Here is a 20,550-nt window from a genome sequence, read left to right on the forward strand (position 1 = left end):
TGTGGTGACAGAGTAATAAGAGTAATAATTGTGCCATTCCACACTTTCCATACCTTTTTCTTGGTGACCCCTCCAAGATATTCAAAATTTCTGCTCAGTACCCCAGGGGTATTTACATATGCAGCTATATTTCTGAATGGCAGTAGAGAAAAAATGTCATGTTTACACTTCCAAACAAATTCTTAATTATTTTCTACACCTACTGTAGTAACTGATGTGTGACTGGTGAGTTTTACATATATTTTTGATGTCAGGTCAAGAGTTGGATGAGTTAACTTCCTTTTCTTCATCCAGCATTTGTAATCATCTGCATTTTAATGTTTTTCTAAAGTATATTAATGATTTTTCTTCTTTTATTATAATGGCATTAACATTACAGGTTTAAAGAGCTTTTTTAATTGTCAGCAATGCTCATTTTAGTTACCTCGGGCAACATGCAATTAATATGTAGCCTGAATCTAAAGTGGCTGCTGGCTTGGCACACAATGCCTAAAAGAGCAAGATGTAATGAAAAATAAATATTATTGTCACATGTGGTGCATTTTTGATATAATGATAAAGAAGGAAAAGAAAGTAAGTTTAGTTTAGTCCTGTACGCTATTTATTAATCACCTGCAGCAATCTTATGGCGTCCTGTGCCATGAGATACTGAAGATAGATAGATAGATAGATAGATAGATAGATAGATAGATAGATAGATAGATAGATAGATAGATAGATAGATAGATAGATAGATAGATAGATAGATAGATAGATAGATAGATAGATAGATACTTTATTAATCCCAAGGGGAAATTCATATACTCCAGCAGCAGCATGCTGATAAAGAAAATATTAAATTAAAGAGTGATAACAATGCAGGTATACAAACAGACAATAACTTTGAATAATGTTAACGTTTACCAAACCCCCACCCCCCCCCCCCCCCCGGGTGGAATTGAAGAGTCGCATATTGTGGGGGAGGAACGATCTCCTCAGTCTGTCAGTGGAGCAGGAAAGTGACAGCAGTCTGTCGCTGAAGCTGCTCCTCTGTCTGGAGATGATACTGTTTAGTGGATGCAGTGGATTTTCCATAATTGACAGGAGCCTGCTCCGTGCCCATCGCTCTGCCACACATGTCAAACTGTCCAGCTCCATGCCTACAATAGTGCCTGCCTTCCTCACCAGTTTGTCCAGGCGTGAGGCGTCCCTCTTGTTTATGCTGCTTCCCCAGCACACCACTGCGTAGAAGAGGGCGCTCGCCACAACCGTCTGATAGAACATCTGCAGCATCTTATTGCAGATGTTGAAGGATTCAAGCCTTCTAAGGAAGTATAGTCAGCTCTGTCCTTTCTTACACAGAGTATCAGTATTGGCAGTCCAGTCCAATTTATCATCCAGCTGCACTCCCAGGTATTTATAGGTCTGTACCATCTGCACACAGTCACCGCTGATGATCACGGGGTCCATGAGGGGCCTGGGCTTCCTAAAATCCACCACCAGCTCCTTGGTTTTGCTGGTGTTCAGGTGTAGGTGGTTTGAGTCGCACCATTTAACAAAGTCTTTGATTAGGTCCCTATACTCCTCCTGCCCACTCCTGATGCAGCCCACGATAGCAGTGTCATCAGCGAACTTTTGTACGTGGCAGGAGTCCGAGTTGTATTGGAAGTCCGATGTATATAAGCTGAACAGGACCGAAGAAAGTACAGTCCCCTGCGGCGCTCCTGTGTTGCTGACCACAATGTCAGACCTGCAGTTCCTGAGACCTACAAACCTGGCCTGTTGTCAACATTGTCAATGTTTTATTTTTTTAAAACTACAATAATAATGAAGAAGAATTGATTTGACTGTGTTAAATATGTATGAGCAATCACAGGCAATCCTGTCTGAGTGTTCTTGTGTCCAAACTGTGCTCCATTATGTTTTCTCTTTGATTATATCATTTGATGCCTGTTTTTGTGAAGGGTTGTGTTTTCAATTGTCATATTCTTCCGAAGTTTGCAGTTTTTACCTGCTTGTTTTAAACAGATGAGCTCAAATCATAAGCAAAACAAGTAAAAAATATTAATATGAACAAATATCAAAGAGTACATAAAGTTCAAACTTGTATGCATTTGAGCTTAAGATCAGAGCAATAATATTTAAATTTACTATATTACATTAGGGCGGCATGGTGTCGCAGTGGGTAGCGCTGCTGCCTCGCAGTTAGGAGACCCAGGTCTCCGGTTTCCTACCACAGTACAAAGACATGCAGGTTAGGTGCATTGACGATTCTAAATTGTCCCAAGTGTGTGCTTGGTGTGTGTGTGTGTGTGTGCGCCCTGCAGTGGGCTGGCACCCTGCCCGGGGTTTGTCTCCTGCCTTGCGCCCTGTGTTGGCTGGGATTGGCTCTAGCAGACCCCCGTGACGCTGTAGTTAGGATATAGCGGGTTGGATAATGGATGGATATATTACATTATAGCAGAAGTTTGTTAATGTTGTATGCTAAATAACTAAGTTTATCAAACCACCATGTGTCTCAGCTGTTTTGTTTTCATCTTCGCATGGAAAGAGAAACAAAAATAGAGCTAGAAATTAATTCTCCTAATGCAAAGAATGTGTATGTTCATGCTGTGTGTTTTATTTAATACAGAGCGCACTTGTAACAGGCCTACAGTAGAAAAAACTATCAATTTATCCCCATTCAAAGACGAATATGAAATTGGGGAATACATTGATCTTAGTTGCCCAGTTGGATTCAGAGTGATTGGAGCCAGCTCTTCAAGATGCACAACTGGTCTCTACTGGGCTCCATCAATTTCTGAAGAGCTAACATGTGTAAAAGGTATGTTACTTTATAGTTGAAAAAAATCAAAACTCTTGCATGTCTGTGCCTAATGCTAGTACATGTTTTACTTATACATATACTGTAAGTCTACCTAGCATCTTTCAGCTCTGTATTCCAAAAACTTCCTGGAATGCTTATCAAAGGAATTATTAGAATTTGCTTGCTCGCACATATCTTGAAAAATTCTCAGGGCAATGGCATTCACATATGACAATCCCAGGTGTTTATTAAGAACCAGCAGCAGCACCTGGAAATTTAAGGCAGAACTATCTAACTTCTATAAATGGTGTTTCTTAAATTGTACCCTCCCAGAGATAAATTAAATTAATTGAATTTAATTTATTTCAGGGCTCAAAATCCACGAAAAGGCACTGTTCTTAAAACCGTATTAAAAAGGTACCGCAACGGTCAAAATGTAAGGTTCCAAAGTAGTCTAATGTCTCTTCCTGACAAAGTGGGGTATGTGTGCAAACTTTTGTTGAGATTTTACCAAGGGTATGTAATTGTGTAAAGATCAAACACCCCCCCCCCATTGAGCTTTATTTATTGATTGCTTGCCCACTGTCACTCTGAATCTCTTTCTTCAATGTTCTTAACTTGTTAGTTTAATGCTTGCTTACACCCTAAATTGTGAACAGGTGAAGGAATCCCATGGACCAAAACAGTGTGGAGTCCCTGATCACTGGCTCTGTCCTGTTAAGGGAAGTAGGAGATGTTGTACTAAGCATTGTTAGTGAGATGTTTCATCTGTCTACAACAGGGATGCTCAATCACAGTCCTGGAGGGCCGCAGCGGCTGCAGCTTTTTGTTCTAACCCGGTTGCTTAATTAGAAAGCAATTTTTGCCAATAATTTAATTGCATGGCTTGTTAGTGCTTTAATTCTGCTATGTCAGGTAATTCTCATGTCCTAGACTTTCTTCCCCTTTCTAAGGATATCATCCAAATGATTTGAAGGCTGAAATGGATGAGTAATTCTCAGTCCTTCACTTTTTTCTCTTCACTTTCCTTCCAGTATTTAATTAAACCCAATAATGCATGATAAATACACACAGGTGTAAATGGTAACAAGCTAAATGGAGAAATGCTGGTCTCTTTTGTCATTTGCATGTTATTGCTAATTAGGATCAATCAAAAACCAAGAATACAGCTGTTTAAGACTAAAATAAGCAATAAGGGTTCAAAATCTTAACAAGCGAGACAAGTATAGTGAAGCTGAAGTGTTACTTGAGCAATAAGTGCTTCTTATTAAGTAATTGGGTTGGAACAAAAACCTGCAGCCACTGCGGCCCTCCAGGACCGTAAATTCTTTAATGTTTGCTTTTTTTTTTTTCAAAGTGACTCTCTGTAAATTATTACTTAGCCTTTTGAACAACTAAAAATCCTGCTTTGTGTTTTGACTTTCTGAGCCCCTGCGTGTTTGTGGATTAATGACTTAAAACTGACCTGGCAAGTTTGGCTGCTCTTTTAGAACTCTGTGTATAAAAAACAAACAAAGTTTTTCCTCTCCCATATTCTTCACTTAAATGGTTTTATTCTAAGAATTACACTGACTTCCCAAGTAAGCTGTACAAAAGAACTTCAGACATCATCTGCAGGATAGGTTTGCTGGCCCAAAGACCCATTGGCTAAAAATACAATACAGAAGCATTTACATAAAAAAAATCTACTCTTCAGATTTCCAGATATTTGTCCACACAACATTCCTACCAAATCAAGCATTTGCTAGCTCTATGCTTTATGTCCTAGTGTTGAGCTACATCTAGGTCAATCCCTGGAATCTCTTCTGGGGTCATGGTTGCCCTCATAATGTTTTGTTGCTGGTGATGAATGAAACAGGGAGGTTTTGATTTGCTTACTGTTTCATAAAACTCCTACTAAAATTTGTTTCATTGGAAGTTGGAAAACGCAAAAGTCACTAACTTACTTAGATGGAAAGGAAAGGAATATTGCTCCTTAAAGCCTCTTTCAAACTTCCTTGTTTACCTGTGTTTATTTTTCACAGCTGTATAATGCAGATAATTGTCAGCACACCAGTAAAATCAATTCTAATTATGTCTCTTCTTCAACTTACTGCAGTGGAGCCCAATTCACTTTTTAAAAATGTAACATGCTAGATATTTTACGCACTAAGACACACCAAAATGCACCGTTGTACTCAATAATACAGTAATGTGCGGTGGCTTTTCTCTACAGGAAAACTGTTGGAAGCTACCTTCTTCCACATTACTTAGAAGCTGACTCTTTCCTGTTTCTTGTTTTCTGCAGATGAAGTTTCACATACTCCATGCGCTGTTTCACTTCTGTCTCCAATGCGTCTTTAAGATTACAATCACCAAGATGGTCATAATTGGCAAAGCTGGTATTCTTTTACCAGAACAAACACAACAACACAGCTGATGGTTCAACAGAATTTCTACATTTTACAAGACATGAGTCTGTCAATTTTTTTTTTACTGCATATCTTTATTTAAATGCTAAATGGCAAGCAGAGAAACACATTCAGAATTAATGCATTAAAACACTTTCAAATAAGTACCTTTTTTCTTATGTCAATGGCATGAACTGAAAGTAAATAGAAATGAAATGTGATTTGTTTTACAAATTGTTTTGAAATGCAAAACACTGAGCTGTGCAGCAAATTCAGTTTTGTGCAAATTGTTTCAGTCATCACTACGTCTGGTCTTATCGGCAGAGAGCTCTCTGATGGCCCCAGATTACCCTGAGCACTTAAAGGGCGAAGCACCTTTTAATTTGTGGAGATCCAACTGCTGTATTATTTAGATGCTTCCATTAAAATCGGTGAAAAAAAGCTTTGGAGTTTCAGTTCAATTTAAACCTAAATAAAAAATTTAACACCTTATTATGGTCTTATAAATAAGATTAAATATAGTAATCACTTCATTGTAACAAAATACTGTAGTACTACTAAGCAATCATAATTACTTATTGTGTAGTTTTTGCTCATTCATTTGGCAAAGTGTTGGATATATTATCATAAATGAATGCAATTTAAACATTGTATCTAAGGATTCAATACAGTTTAATACTTGTAAGAACAGGCAAGTTCAATTATATGTAATACTGTATTATTAAAAATAACATACTTGAAGCATTCTAAACATATTATTCAGTGTTAATATATTAAAGTACTGACTGGTATTTCAGAAACAAATAATTAAAAATGAAAAGTCATTTGTCCTGTTTATTTGAAAGAAAAAAAAACATTATTGCCTTGATTGCTTAAACATGCTTTATCTTTTTAAAAGGAGCTGTAACTGTGTAGTTTGCCTTCACCTGGCATCTACAGAAATGATATTGATTAGCCTTAAATAACATTAACTGCTTCTGTAGAATTTCCCTGAAGGTTATTTGATTCAGAGATAACCATAATCCACAAGGAGCTAACAAAACATGTTCAAAGTCTTACTTTTAAAGATACAGATTAGGAGAGGAACCTATAGGAAACTTTAAGGCACTGTACCGTGAAGCCAACTTAAGAAGTGACGGAAATATGACACAACTAGGACATTGCAACAGCCAGGATGTCTGCCTGAAAATATTGAACAGGGTAAGGAGAAATCGCATCAGGGAGGCTACCAGGAGTTCTATGATGACTCTAAAGGAGTTGCAGGGATTTATGGCAGTAACTTTTTCAATCACAAGCCTGTATCAATTTCTCAGTAAAGAACATTAACATCTGTATACATTTTTCAAAACTTGTTCTGTCCTCTACAACATGTGTGGATATTATTTTATAGTCTGATGAGTCCAATGTAGGACTTGTTTGGTGCTAATTTAACAAAGTTTATCACCTGAAGAACATAGTACCTACTATCACACATGGTTGTGGCAGCTTAATGATACGGGGTTGTTTCTCTCTAGTCTAAACAGAGACTCTGGTCAGGACAGAAGTTAAAATGGATAGCTCCAGATAGTAAGATCCTATGATCAATGTCTGCAGCCCTCTGCCAGACTGCAGACTGTAATGAAGAATCTTATCTTTCAGCATGTTTAGAATTCCAAACAGACATTTAACCCAACCATGGAATAGCTCAAGAAAATGAAAACCAGCATTCCAGGATGGCACAATCAAAGTTTAGAGATAACTCCAAAATCCACATGTGCTCCATTGTTAGACACTTTATGACTGGAATTAAAGCTTAAACAAAGTTTTAGTTAAAAGGTGTGCACACTTAAACCACCAAGGTGTTTAAAGTTGTTGTTATCATTCTTAACTAATTACTTAAAATGGAAACTTTGCTTTTCTCTGATTATGCCTTTATTTAATGTTGGTTACAGGATAATTTTGTTCTGACATAATTTGTCTTGATTATAGCCTTTACTTCAACATAAACTGAAATTTCAATAAGAATGTGAAGGCTTGATATTTGCTGCAGGTTTGTGAATTATTCTATATTGTTGGTCTACATAAAAGAATATGTAAATTATATACATTACACAAAGATGAACACATTATAGCTGAATATATACTGGAGCAACATAAACGTGAAATGTTTAACATTCTGTGAGAAAGGAGATGCATATACATTTTCTGTATTGCAGTGAAACCCTTTGTTCCTGATTCCATCTGTAACTTGGGAGAAAAACGTGTGAATTCAGTATGTGTCTGCATGATTCCTGAACAAGATTGCAGGTATGAAAAGTTTATTTTAAACATTTGAAGTGTAAAGCTAGAGTTAGACATGTAACCAGAATTGTTATGAACTATTGAACAATTTCATAAAAATGAGTATGAGCTGCTTTATGGAGTTGAATGAGTTAAATGTAAACTCTGCCATGACTGCATACTGATGAAAAGAAGATAAATGATTTAGAAAACCCATAAACTTATCTAATGAGATCTAGTTAATTTATCTTCCAAATGACTATTTTGGACAAATCGTTATTTGATGAAATCGGCATGCTGGTACAGTGGTTAGTACTTCTATTTTGTGGATCCAAAGTTCAGGGTGTCAACCCTGTGCCTGGTTACTCTTTGTGTAGAGTTTACATATTCTCCGTGTTTGCAGTATAAACGTATTGAGGTTTGTGTCTTTCTTACGGCAAACTAAATAGCCAAACTGAACAACAAGGTGACATTACAGAGAGAAAAAGAAGAGAAGAGACATCTGCTCAGCAGCAGCCGATTACATGATATGAAGAATAATAATGACAGCCCCGGCCTCATTTGTGTGCAGCCTGCTGGTATTCATGAAATGTGGCCGGTGGCAACCTCCATAAAGTTATGGGGCTTTGTATCTTTCTTATGGTAAACTGCACAGGGAAACTGATCAAGAGGATTTTAGAGAGGAAAAGAAGAGCAACAACATGTGCTGAGCATGAAGCAACTTACAGAAACTGATTGTCTAATAGGAATAAGAAGAATGACAGCCCCAACTTCCACCTCATGCAACTTGCTGGCACTCGTGAAATACTGGGGCTGGAACCTTGATCTTGGGAGGACTGGAGGTCCGCATGATTTCTAGTTTTATATATTTTCATTTTGTGTCAGTTTAGGTGGGTGTAGCCATCTGTTATGACTTGGTGGCAAGAACTAAAGAGTTCCAAAGCATGTAGTCCCAAAAATGCCTGCTAGTAATAAGGACATACTGTATACAGAATCTTAGTTGATAAAAGTGTTTATTTTTCACAAGGAAAATGGAATGTAATAATCTGAAGTTGCACAAAATACAAGAAGACAAAAAGAAGTTGCCAGCAACGCAGCCCAAGGGGAACAAAAGTCCCAGTACAAAATCCCAAGAATAATTGAAATACAGAGTAATAGGACAAAAAAATCCAGTAAAGTACTAAGCATTTGAAAATCAGTAAAAGCACAAGAATTCACCTTTTCTAAGTGCATTTGAAATGGACCACACACACATTACATGGAACATAACACGTAATAAATTAAAGTAACATTAACATAAAAAAATGGCCCAAAAGTGAACAAAAAGTACATAAAACAAGAAAATGCACCCCAGACAGGGAAAGAACCCTGGCCAAAATATAACACCATCTTGTTTGCAGTTACATATCGATTATTATCATGTTGTTGGCGTGGCACATGTTGTTACTACCTTTACACTAGATGGGAGCCCACAGACTTCTTTGTCCAAGTTTTTGGATTTAAAACAAAACAGTTTCAACTTGTGCTTTGAGTCTTGGCAAAGCATATTTTAGTTTTGGTATTTGAACTCTTGGTTTTCTTCTTTTGACTTTGATTGTCGCTTCACATTTTGGTTTATCTGCCAAACCTATGAATAAATCACCAATATTAACAAATAATCTTTTTAAATTATCCCTGAAAATCCTTTGTTTAGTAATGCATTTTCCCCTTTGGACACATCACTTTTTTCTTTCTCATATGCAAAGTATAGGGAAAGTATTGTAATCGTCCAGAGATTCGATGTCGAGATTTTGATGAATTCTCGACGTTTTATACCTCCCTGACTTTCTCATATATGAAGTATAGGGAAAGTATTGTAATCATCCAAAAATTCCATTTTGAGGTTTTGATAAATCTCGATGGTTTAGACCTCCCTGAGACCGAAAATTTAGCATACAAGTATTAGGCACAGAACGTAGATTTCTATCAACTTTTGGGATATTTCCATTAACCAGAAGTGGTACTTTACCTTTTATTCATGCAGCTGCAGAGTCCAATTTATTCAACTTTACTTTTATAATAATTGTTCAAGGAATTATTAATTTGATTTGATTTGTTGTTTATGGTTCTTTAATGTTCATAATATAAAAATATAACCATTGTCTTGCAGTTTACTCCTCAAATATACAGTACATCCCCATATCTGAGTATACAAGAAGATCTAGGGGGGACCACTCCTGATTTTTACTTTTGGTCCTGATGCTGATGAATACATAAAAGTGGTTCTCTCTATTATAATAAAATAATCTTGCAACGAGACAAGATGTTTTGGAAGACAAGACTTTTTGGAAGATTTTGTCAAGTCCCGCGAATCGAGACTTTGGCGAGAGATGTTTTCAAGTCATGCCCTCCTCTCAACCATAGAAAACCACGCACACGGTATTCTCACCTCTCATTTGTGTGAATGCTTTTGACAGACACAGTTCCTGCTGTCTCAGCTCTCACAGTATAAATTTTAAAGTTTTCCTCACTTTAAGTTCCCAATTAAAGAAGATGTATTATTTCCAAATCTTATTGAAGAATTTCATCACAAAGGGTTTTCAACAGAAAAAATGAGTACACGGGCAATCCTAGGACCGAGAAACGATGAAGTCAAACGAATTAATGCCAAAAATGACGATCGGTTACACTTCAAATTTGTTAAATGTGTATCAATAGACTATGCTGAAACAGTTGGTGGAGATCGTGTGGAAGATGAAAACATCAACTTACAATATTCTGAAGAATATCTATAACCATTAACAACGTCCGGTCTTCCTCCACACAAATTACTGTACAAAGGATGTATCCAAGAAAGGTAATGTAGTACATCTTCAGGAGATAACATTAGACAACAAAGCAGATCTTGACATGCCATTCGTATTAAAACGTTAACAGTTTCCTGTTAGAATAGCTTTTGCAAAGACTATTTACAAATCTCAGGGCCAAACATTCGAAAAAGTTGTTTTATTTAATAGAGACAAAGAAACGAAATTCAATCACGTGCAATTATACGTGGCTTTGTCACAATGAAAGTCCAAACAAAGAATCACAATTCAATGCGATATTGACAAAAATGTAGTTTAAAAAATTGTTTTTACTTAAGTTTTACTGTAAAAGTGTAAATTTAAAAAGTTTTTGTGTATTAATTCCAAAGCCAAACGGAACAAAATCGTAATACGCAACGAATAACTCTAACGCAACATGAAACATAATTTACATTTAAATTATTACGTTTTAATATTTTTTAATATGGTTAATTACTCACTGTAATGTAAAATAGTGAATTGTAAATCCGCATCCCCATACATGAGCGGCAGAACCGCAAAGTGGATAGCACGTAACCCAAGCACAGGGGTTGGCGAGTGAAGCGAGCCCCCTAGTTTTCACTATTTTTGTTTTATACAATATCTGACTACTGTGATGAATGCAATTTACATTTATTAGCTTAGCAGATGCTTTTATCCTAAGCAACTTACAAAAAGAGGTTAAAATGATTGAGTAAACATCAGTCTGAGGGACTGTTTAGGGACAAGGTAACAAAGTTGATCTTCATAATTGCAGAGCTCAGAACAATATACAACATACATATAGTGAGTTACAACTCTTAGGTTACAAAACTTAATTACTTAGAAGAAAATTCTTCAAACATTTCTTAAATACATTGAGGGAGTCCGAATTTCGAGTGGATGTGGGCAGCTCGTTTCACCAGTCATGAGCTACACGTGAAAACAGTCTGGACTGAAATATGATGTCACCCAGAGGTGGCATTACCAGGCCATTCATCAGCAAACCTGATTGGTTGGGAAGGAGCAAAGGACCTCTCCCTATATATAGGTGCTGATGCATTGGTTATTGAGTAGGCAAGTGTCAAGGGTTTTAACTTAGTATGTGCTTCTACTAGGAGTCAATGTAGTGATCTGAAAAGAAGAGTGACATGAGAAAACCGGACTGCCGCTGCATTTTGAATCATCTGCAGAGGTTTGGTAACACATGACAAGGCCAAACTCTGGACCAGGAGTTGTGCTGCATCCTCTGTCAGATGTGTTCTGATCTTGTAGATATTGTATAGAGTAAATCTGCAAAGCCGAAAGACTGTAGCAATATGGTCCCTAAAGGAGAGCTGGTCATCAATAACCATCACAAGGTTCTGAACAGGCTGTGAACAACATGGAGACAGAAACCATGAGCAGACAGCTCTTGTAAGATGTCCATCAAATTCCTCTGTCATGCCTTCCTCCAAACTCCACTCTAAATAGAATCCATACAGTAAGAGTAATACCTACAGATAGATAATTTTTTGCCTTGTTCCTGTAGTGTTACTTCAATTAGTTTTCTGTCACTGCTTAAAGCAAAGACTCACTTGAGTATACAAATGTCCATATGTCTGTTTAGCAACAATTATAATAAAACTGTAAGTGTATATTTAGTTCCTTTTCCGGTATCCTTTTGGTGGTGGTGCATCCACCACCATCTACTCAAAGCACCGTGATGTTCCAACAGTGATGGATTAAAAGCCAGAAGTCTGCATGACCATCATCATCAAGTCCTTCCGTGAGAACCCTAAATACAAAGAGGACTATTTCATTTATGTTAGGTAGAATGCCCAGTGGGGCCTGGGCGGTCTCGTGGCCTGGAACCCCTGCAGATTTTATTTTTTTCTCCAGCCGTCTGGAGTTTTTTTTGTTTTTTCTGTCCCCCCTGGCCATCGGACCTTACTCTTTTTCTATGTTAACTAATGTTGTCTTATTTTAATTTCTTATTTTGTCTTTTATTTTTATTTTCTTTTCTTCATTATGTAAAGCACTTTGAGCTACATTTTTGTATGAAAATGTGCTATATAAATAAATTTCGTTGTTGTTGTTGTTGTAGTTAGTTTTGACGTATAAACTAACATTTGATTGTTCTCTAAACCTGATCATTTAGGTTTTTGTTTGGAGTAACAAAATTTATGTCCTGTCTTTCACCGGAGCAGCATTATTATTAATTTTAACACACAAATTTATAGTTAATAAAACACATAAATATTTAGTTACTTAAATACCTATGCATATTAATTATGAATGTTTTTAATTATTACGTGGCTTACATCTTCTACCTTCACAATTTTTATACTCATTCTGGGACTTTTCAATGAAATAAACATTGAAATTACACTAACAAGTTATCTTCTGTGTGTCTTGAGAAACATTCCCTTTGCTACTGAGCTATCTGTTTTTAAGAGCCCATATATTATAATTGTATTTTTGGAAATTCTTTTGGGCAGTTGACAAAATCAGAGTATCATTACAGTGTGTTCTGCTTTTACTATAGACACAACAATAACAAAAAATTGTTTTCCTTCTTATTTTTTAGCGATTATGTAGATGACATTTGTGTATTGGATACAGAGAAAAACCAGTTCATGATGCAATCCGCCTGTACCATCTATGCTTCAAAATGTCTTGGAAAAACACTCCATTTCGTAAAGGAGGGTCCCTGTGCTGTTGATGTCAACCAGGAGTGGAGTCAATTCAGGTCTAGCATGGCTGCAAAGAGCACTAAACAAGAGGCCTGCAAGTTTGACACCTGTTATGACTGGGAGAAGTGCACAGGTAATAGCTGCTTGTTAAAACTTGAAATACAAACTTCCTTTTTTTCATTGATTACATTCCTTATGAAATTAAAATGGTGGTTATTGTATTTCTTAGTTTAGCTTAGTTCTAAAAAACTAACTTTTAAGAATACAATTTTCAATTTGCGAAACAATATTTTTGTTTAATATGTTCCATTGGTTAAAAACGTTAACCCAAAGCAATAAAAATGTTATTTTATGCTTTATTATTATCAACCGCAAGTGAAATACATCATTATTATCCCAAGGGCATCAGTACAAACATTAGTGTCCTAATGCAATTACATAAAACATACAGTCCGGACCTTTGATACAGTTTCGGTCGCACTTAATGTCCACTTTTTGTGAAGCATTGTAAATATTTGATGAAAAAAACAAAATAAATTTTGGAATGCACATTTTAGAACACATGATGTTTATAGATTTTGTTTGTTTGGATACTGACGACTTTTTTCCCCTCTGTAAATCCAATTTCATTAAACAAGAGGCCATACATCAAAAATAACAATAATGTTAACATGCTGTATCTACCCTTCTTCTTCTTTCTCTTCATGTTTTCCCACTTCTATGTGGGGTCGATGTGCTTGATCAGCATTCTCCACACAGCTCACTCCTGCACCTCCTTGCCAGTCAAACCCTTTTCCTTCTCTTCTTTTATTTTATCCCTCCACCTCTGCCTTGGTCTTCTTTGTGTTCTCCATCCATCCATCCATTATCCAACCAGCTATATCCTAACACAGGATCACGGGGGTCTGCTAGAGCCAATCCCAGCCAACACAGGGCGCAAGGCAGGAAACAAACCCCGGGCAGGGCGCCAGCCCACCGCAGGGCGCGCACACACACACACACACACACCAAGCACACACTAGGGACAATTTAGAATCGCCAATGCACCTAACCCGCATGTCTTTGGACTGTGAGAGGAAACTGGAGCACCTGGAGGAAACCCACGCAGACATGGGGAGAACATGCAAACTCCACGCAGGGAGGACCCAGAAAGCAAACCCCGGTCTCCTAACTGCAAGGCAGCAGTGCTACCCACTGCGCCACCATGCCGCCTGTTTTGTGTTCTCTTCCCCTGTAATTCCATTCCCATCACTATTTTATCCATATATTCACTGTCTATTCTCATTACATGTCCATACTACTTCAACATACTTTCCTGTCCTTTCTTAGACATCTCTCCCACTTTTGTTGTACCTCTGAGTGTCTCATTTCTTATTCTGTCCTTTTTGTAACGCCACACATCCACCTCAACATTCTCATTTCTGCCTAACACAGACTAGTTGCAGAGTTTTGTAAATGGATGTTACAACTAAAAGTCACTGGAAAAGTTTTCTAATGTGAGATAGGCTTAAGAGCCGCTCTCAGGATGTTAAACATGACAAATTTCAAACATAAACATGACGGCTATCATTTTAGTCTCTTTCAAGGACATTGATTATGAATATATTCTTATTTTTCATTTCTAATCCTTTACTATGGATAGCCCTATATGTTCCTCTATCAAAGAGTGAAAAGCGGAATAATGTCTATTACAATCGAGAATCTGCGGTGGGTTGGCACCCTGCCCGGGATTGGTTCCTGCCTTGTGCCCTGTGTTGGCTAGGATTGGCTCCAGCAGACCCCCGTGACCCTGTGTTCGGATTCAGCGGGTTGGACAATGGATGGATGGACAATCGAGAATATTTAAACTTTGAACATTTTAAACTGAAGCACACATTTTAATATCTCAATTAAACTTTAAACATTTTAAACTGAAGCACACATTTTAATATCTCAATTAAACTTTAAACATTTTAAACTGAAGTACACATTTTAATATCTGATATATTTGGCACTACTATTCTTGCTTATTATGTACTTTTGGCTCATGAAGTCAATCATTACATTTCTTATGAACACCCCATATTAGGGTGACTTATCCAATTTCCAACTCTTCTAAATGTTTTTTTTTTGGTTAGTATTAGTATTTAGTATTTTTTTGGTTAGTATATATTTAAGACATCAGCTTGGGGGTTTGGGAGGGCAAGAAATCCAGTGGTTATGTTTATTTCTTGTTTCAAAGTCATGTCATGTCATTTTCTGACCCTCTTAATCCTTACAAGGGTCACGTGGGCTGGAGCCAGCATAGGGCACAAGGCAGGAACAATCTCTAGACAGGGCACCAGTCCATCACAGGGTGAACACACAACCCCCCCAACATGCCAACTCACCTAACCTGTATATCTTTGGATTGTGGGTGGAAACCTGAGCACCTGGAGGAAACCTACATAGACACACGGAGAACATGCAGGGGGAGATGAGACATGAACTCTGGTCTCCTTTACTGTTAAGCAGCAGCACGAATGCTGCACTGCAGTGCCACCCATCTCCTATAGTAATTTCGTTAAAAAATATTTAACAAAAAATAAAACAGGAACTCGTGGATAAAGATATTGTTTACTCCAGCTGCACACATTACATATTTAAGATAAGAACATGGATGATATTTAAAAATAAAGGTTCTTGTAGAGAAAAGCCAAGCAAAATGACACCTTTTATTGGCTAACTAAAAAGATTACAATATGCAAGCTTTCGAGGCAACTTAGGCCCCTTCATATTGTAATCTTTTTAGTTAGCCAATAAAAGGTGTCATTTTGCTTGGCTTTTCTCTACATTCATAATGGCTAACACGGTACAACACCCTAGTACTACAGATATACAAGGTTCTTGTAGAAATCCAGAATAATGAATAGGTAAAGTACATAAATGAACACTGCATCGAAATCATAATTAGGTTCACAAACCCTGAGATATTCTGTGGGACTAATATTTGTGCTTGACTTTTAAACATGTGATCCTCTGAGAGTCTGGATATTCATCAGAGCCCTAATTTCATGGCATCATCTTGTTTTTCTTATGGTCTTAGGGGCACCTGATATTTCATTTGTTTTGGTCAAAGAAAGCTGGGAGTTATGGCCATTATGGGAGTTATGGTGTTTCACAAAATGACAAATCAAATGGGGTTAAAGCCTGTTCTTTCTTGTAAGGCTGTTTGGTGCAAATTTAACTTTTAATATATTTGATGGTGCTACATGACCTCACAGTATAATGTGCCACAGTGTTACATTTAACTTAAAATATGAATGAGTTAGAAGCAATGCTTAATGTGTAATTGCATATTATACATTTATAATCGTATAATCTGTTAACTCCTAATTAGCATAGCTGGTTGTTTTTATGCTGTACAATGTGTTCAGTGATGTCACAAACCAAACATAAATGGGGCATAAGAAACAAAAAACAACTTTTGTCTTCACAGGTTCAAAGTGTGAATGTCTGCTGCCATATAATTGCCCAAAGGATGGAAAATTGCTGTTTTGTGTGGAAACTGGGACATCTAAAACTAAAAGAACATTGAATTTGTGCAGTTTGGGAGCGATAAAATGTTCCAGAATGCAAATAAATGTTCTACATGAAGGCCAATGTTAAAGTTGCAAAGAGACATACAGGATATATTTGGTTCCCAGTGAAAATGACTACATGGCACAAAATCAGTCAAGCTGCAGTATTTAACGGATTGTATTTTTGGATTAATGAATCTGCATGCGACTTTATGTCACACTTAGCTGTACTGTGACCATACGAATATATAATTACAAGGTGAATGTAAGCACCTGCCAGAGATGACTTCGAAATTAAGTGGCAAGCAGTTGCTTTTTAGGACCTCCCTGTCATCAAAAAGTATTGGAGCCAAAAACACATTTTTCTCTCTCGAGAATTATGGTTACATCTTGTCCTGAACCCCTAATATCTTAGTGCAGGCAAAAGGGCGGCATGCAGCGGCAATCACAGAATGTATTCCGTGCGTACAACGAGTTACTTATATATTGGTTTCACTTATTAATTTTAAAGGCTGATGTAATAACGTCTGTGGCTCACCAGAGTGAGAACTGAATACCAAAAACACAAATGCATTTACAAAGAGAAAATGCATTCTTAATAGTTACAAAGGGACACATCCTCCAATGAGTACCTGATGTGTTTGTGTGGGTGAAGAGAGGATTGCGTTCACATCAATTTGTTGTAAGTGTACAGTTGGCTTGAAGAATTTCCCAAATTAATAGTTTTGTCACTCGTGTCCTTGGCACTGTACACCTGTAACCCCAAGAGGGTCCGACGTTTAGAACTTCAGTATAAACATCCACCTCTAATCAAGTGGGGTTACAAATATAATTAGTTATTCATTTCTTTTTACAGTAACTAGCTAAAATGCTACAAGTGTAAGCAGATGAAGTGCATAAAATATTGTTTAAATCATTTATTTTGTATGATTACAATGTATTTTAGAGGACTTTATTTGTTAAATATACTACTTAATTTTTCAACAAAAATAACATTTTTATTATAACAATTTGTGTGGCCCTTTTATTCCATTAACTGTGAATGAGTATTGTTGTATTAATGTGCATACATATACTGTATAATCTTACCTATGTGACATGTTTCTGTAAGCCTCACTTATATTACTTGTTGTTGCAAATATTCTTTTATAAAATACTTTTAAATAACAGTGGAGATCACCATTGCAATGACAATGGACCCAATGAAGCCTACATATGAACAGGTGAGTTCTCAGTGCAGGTGGTCCAATATGCAAGTGCATCGGTCTTAAATAAGATGGGATCATTTGCATAAAATGGTTAAGAGACACGTCAATCTGCACCAATCAGCACAGAGATAAATGGTATGATCTATGGCACGCCCAATATCTTTGCATATCTGAAGGTTCCCAAATTATTAAACAGATTTAAAGTCTTGAGCAAACATCCCATCATTCAATAGGAACTTATGTTCTCTTCTAGAGAACAAATAAAAGGAATTAACTGCCATTATTATATAATCTCCGTAGTAAACGTGTTAGAAACCAACAGTGCAGACATACAGGCACAGTCAGAAACACTTCACAGACTAACACTTGTATACCTTTGTTTCTGTACTTTATGGCTTTGCTTATTTGTATTCTAGAAGTGTGATTTTTGATATCTTAAGTGATTAGTACTGATAAAAAAATTAAAGTAATGGGGTTAAAATACCCCCTTTGAGTTTTCAGTGTATCATTTTACATATTATGGGTATGCTTGTGGGTGTGTGAGGCTCGTCTGAGTGTGTTTTTGCGTTTGTTGATGCTGTGTGTCTGCGGCCAGGCATAACCTGTGAGTGAATGAACACTTTCTTATCAGATTTTTCACTCTCATTACACTACGCTGGAACCTCACTGATTTAGAAAAAATTGGGTCTTGGGAATTTCCATTTTCTAATACTAACAACAACAAAAGTTTATTTAAAAAAAAGCCTCAAATGAAAATTTAAAAAAATATATGAGTTTCATTTGATGTGTTTCAAGTGTACTTGTAAGTTTTGATGTGTGGCGCTATGAATTTGTAGCATAACATTCTCAAACCCGCGTAATTCAATTTAGCATTGCAGAGCTGCTACTTTGTTTTCTGTAAAAATGCTGTATATCTGAATTGGTAGAAATAAAATATTTAAAATATTTATTTGTAACATTTTATAAAATTGGCAATTATTTTAAATATAAATATATTATTTTAAATTAAAATATTTTAGCAAGCTAAGAAATCTTCAACTTAATGTGTGAAGAGACAACACATCCACTTGGAAATATTCATCCATGTCCAGCCTTCTGCACTCAATGGATGTTTATGCTGGTTTATTTCTGTTAAATGAGTATTGATGTTGCTTTTGTTATTCATATAGCATGGAGTATAGATAGATGTGCAGTGGGCGGTCACAGTTTTACCACACGTCCATTGACGTCTAAGGATGCCGTGTATAATCAGATGCTACAGAAAGATTTTTTCCATGCAAAAGGTTATGCTTATTTTTAAAACATGCAATATTCTCTTTGCATACGTGACACACATTTATGTGTCTAATTAGATTTTTTAGGAGACTTTTCAGCTGTAAATAGTTTATTGTAAACAGACGAGGTTCATGAGTGTACCTCTAATTTTTGCAATTTAAAATCATGGCCCCTACTTTGAGTGCCACCTTTCACTAGACATTGGATTGGTTTAGAAATGTGACCATCAGTGAGCTATCTAATTGTTCCCACCCAGTTTTAAGCAAAATTCACTTATGGTTGTCTCTTGACAAATATGTTATATGCCTAGCTTCAGTGAGACTAATGCATACATCCATCCATCCATTTCCCAACCCGCTGAATCCGAACACAGGGTCACGGGGGTCTGCTGGAGCCAATCCCAGCCAACACAGGGCACAAGGCAGGAACCAATCCAGGGCAGGGTGCCAACCCACCGCAGTGAGACTAATGCATCCTAGAATAATGCAGTTGTAGTTGTTTGTTATGAGCTACTGTAGACTAGAGCAAAATGAAAATGAATGTACGATTCTTGTAATCAAGGAGGATCAACACCTTAACAATAAAGGTTATACCTCCACAAAAAAAGTACATATCTAACCTTCATTTACAGTTTTATTTTTGTAGCCTGGAGATGCCTTTTACCTCTTTCTTTCCATTTACTATGCATACTGATGCAGACCTTTATAAAATTCTTCAGAATAATCAGGCTTACCAAGACAGTTACACCAGGCATGTCAAACACGCGGCCCGCAACAGAAATCTGTGCGGCCCGCATCACAGATCCTAGTTAGCACTAAACTTGCACAAAATGATTACTATCGTTTGCGATTGAATCATTCTGCATCTTCGGTGTTACTTATTGACATTTCTTACTTCCGCCTTCTGACAAAAGCGTGTTTTCCCATGGCATTACGGTACCAGAAATGTCATCTGCTAGTATAGTTGCAGCTGCGGCGTCAGCTTCTTGATACCCTAGGCATGACACTGAAACATCCCCCAACTCCCCAACAGAGCCTTGACCAAAGTTTAATGAGCCGCGACGTCGCAACTGAAGTGCTAGGCTGCAACTACTGGCTGGGCTGCTGAGGCTGGCCACTGGGCAGAGCTGACCATCACGAGTAGTAATAGCTCGCATATTTTCACGTTTTTTTGCTCTAGTTTTACGTAATTTTGTGCTAGTATTGTAACGAACAGTTAGTGCAGACTACAGCTGAAGATCTGAAGTGGACGTGAGAAGTTGGTGAGATGTTTATTAGCTCATTTTTGTGATTTTGAGTTTGTAAAATTAGTGTAGGTCAGGGGGCTTTTTGCATATCGGCTTATTTTACAATATAAACTTTGAAGTAAACTTAGTAAAATAAAATTTGATTTTTGGAGGATTTGTTTTCTAACTTGAATTACTGAGCAATGAATTCAGTGAGCGTTTTCGTGATTTCAGTTCACACGAACAGGACTTTGCGCTGTTTACGTCACCATACTCTTACAACGTTGAGAATGCGCCTGAGAATAACCAAATGGAACTGATTGAACTGCAGTCAGATTCTATTCTGAAGGCAAAATACAATGAAGTTGGTGTGCCAGGCTTGTATGCTTA

At 37.0% G+C, this 20,550-nt stretch overlaps 1 protein-coding gene across 3 annotated transcripts in view; it reads left to right on the top strand.

The window, feature by feature from the left end:
- Positions 1-18,143, top strand: part of c6 (complement component 6) — a 66,936-nt gene extending 48,793 nt beyond the window's left edge. For all 3 annotated transcript variants that reach the window (XM_028805514.2, XM_028805512.2, XM_028805513.2), the window contains exons 15-18: positions 2,612-2,803; positions 7,371-7,461; positions 12,808-13,046; positions 16,371-18,143. In XM_028805514.2, the coding sequence (XP_028661347.1) occupies positions 2,612-2,803; positions 7,371-7,461; positions 12,808-13,046; positions 16,371-16,540 (692 nt within the window). In that variant the 3' untranslated portion in view covers positions 16,541-18,143. The remainder of the gene's footprint in view (positions 1-2,611; positions 2,804-7,370; positions 7,462-12,807; positions 13,047-16,370) is intronic.
- Positions 18,144-20,550: the final 2,407 nt, after the last annotated feature.

This window comes from Erpetoichthys calabaricus, chromosome 7 (assembly GCF_900747795.2).
Source record: "Erpetoichthys calabaricus chromosome 7, fErpCal1.3, whole genome shotgun sequence".
In the NCBI taxonomy this organism is placed as follows: domain Eukaryota; kingdom Metazoa; phylum Chordata; class Cladistia; order Polypteriformes; family Polypteridae; genus Erpetoichthys; species Erpetoichthys calabaricus.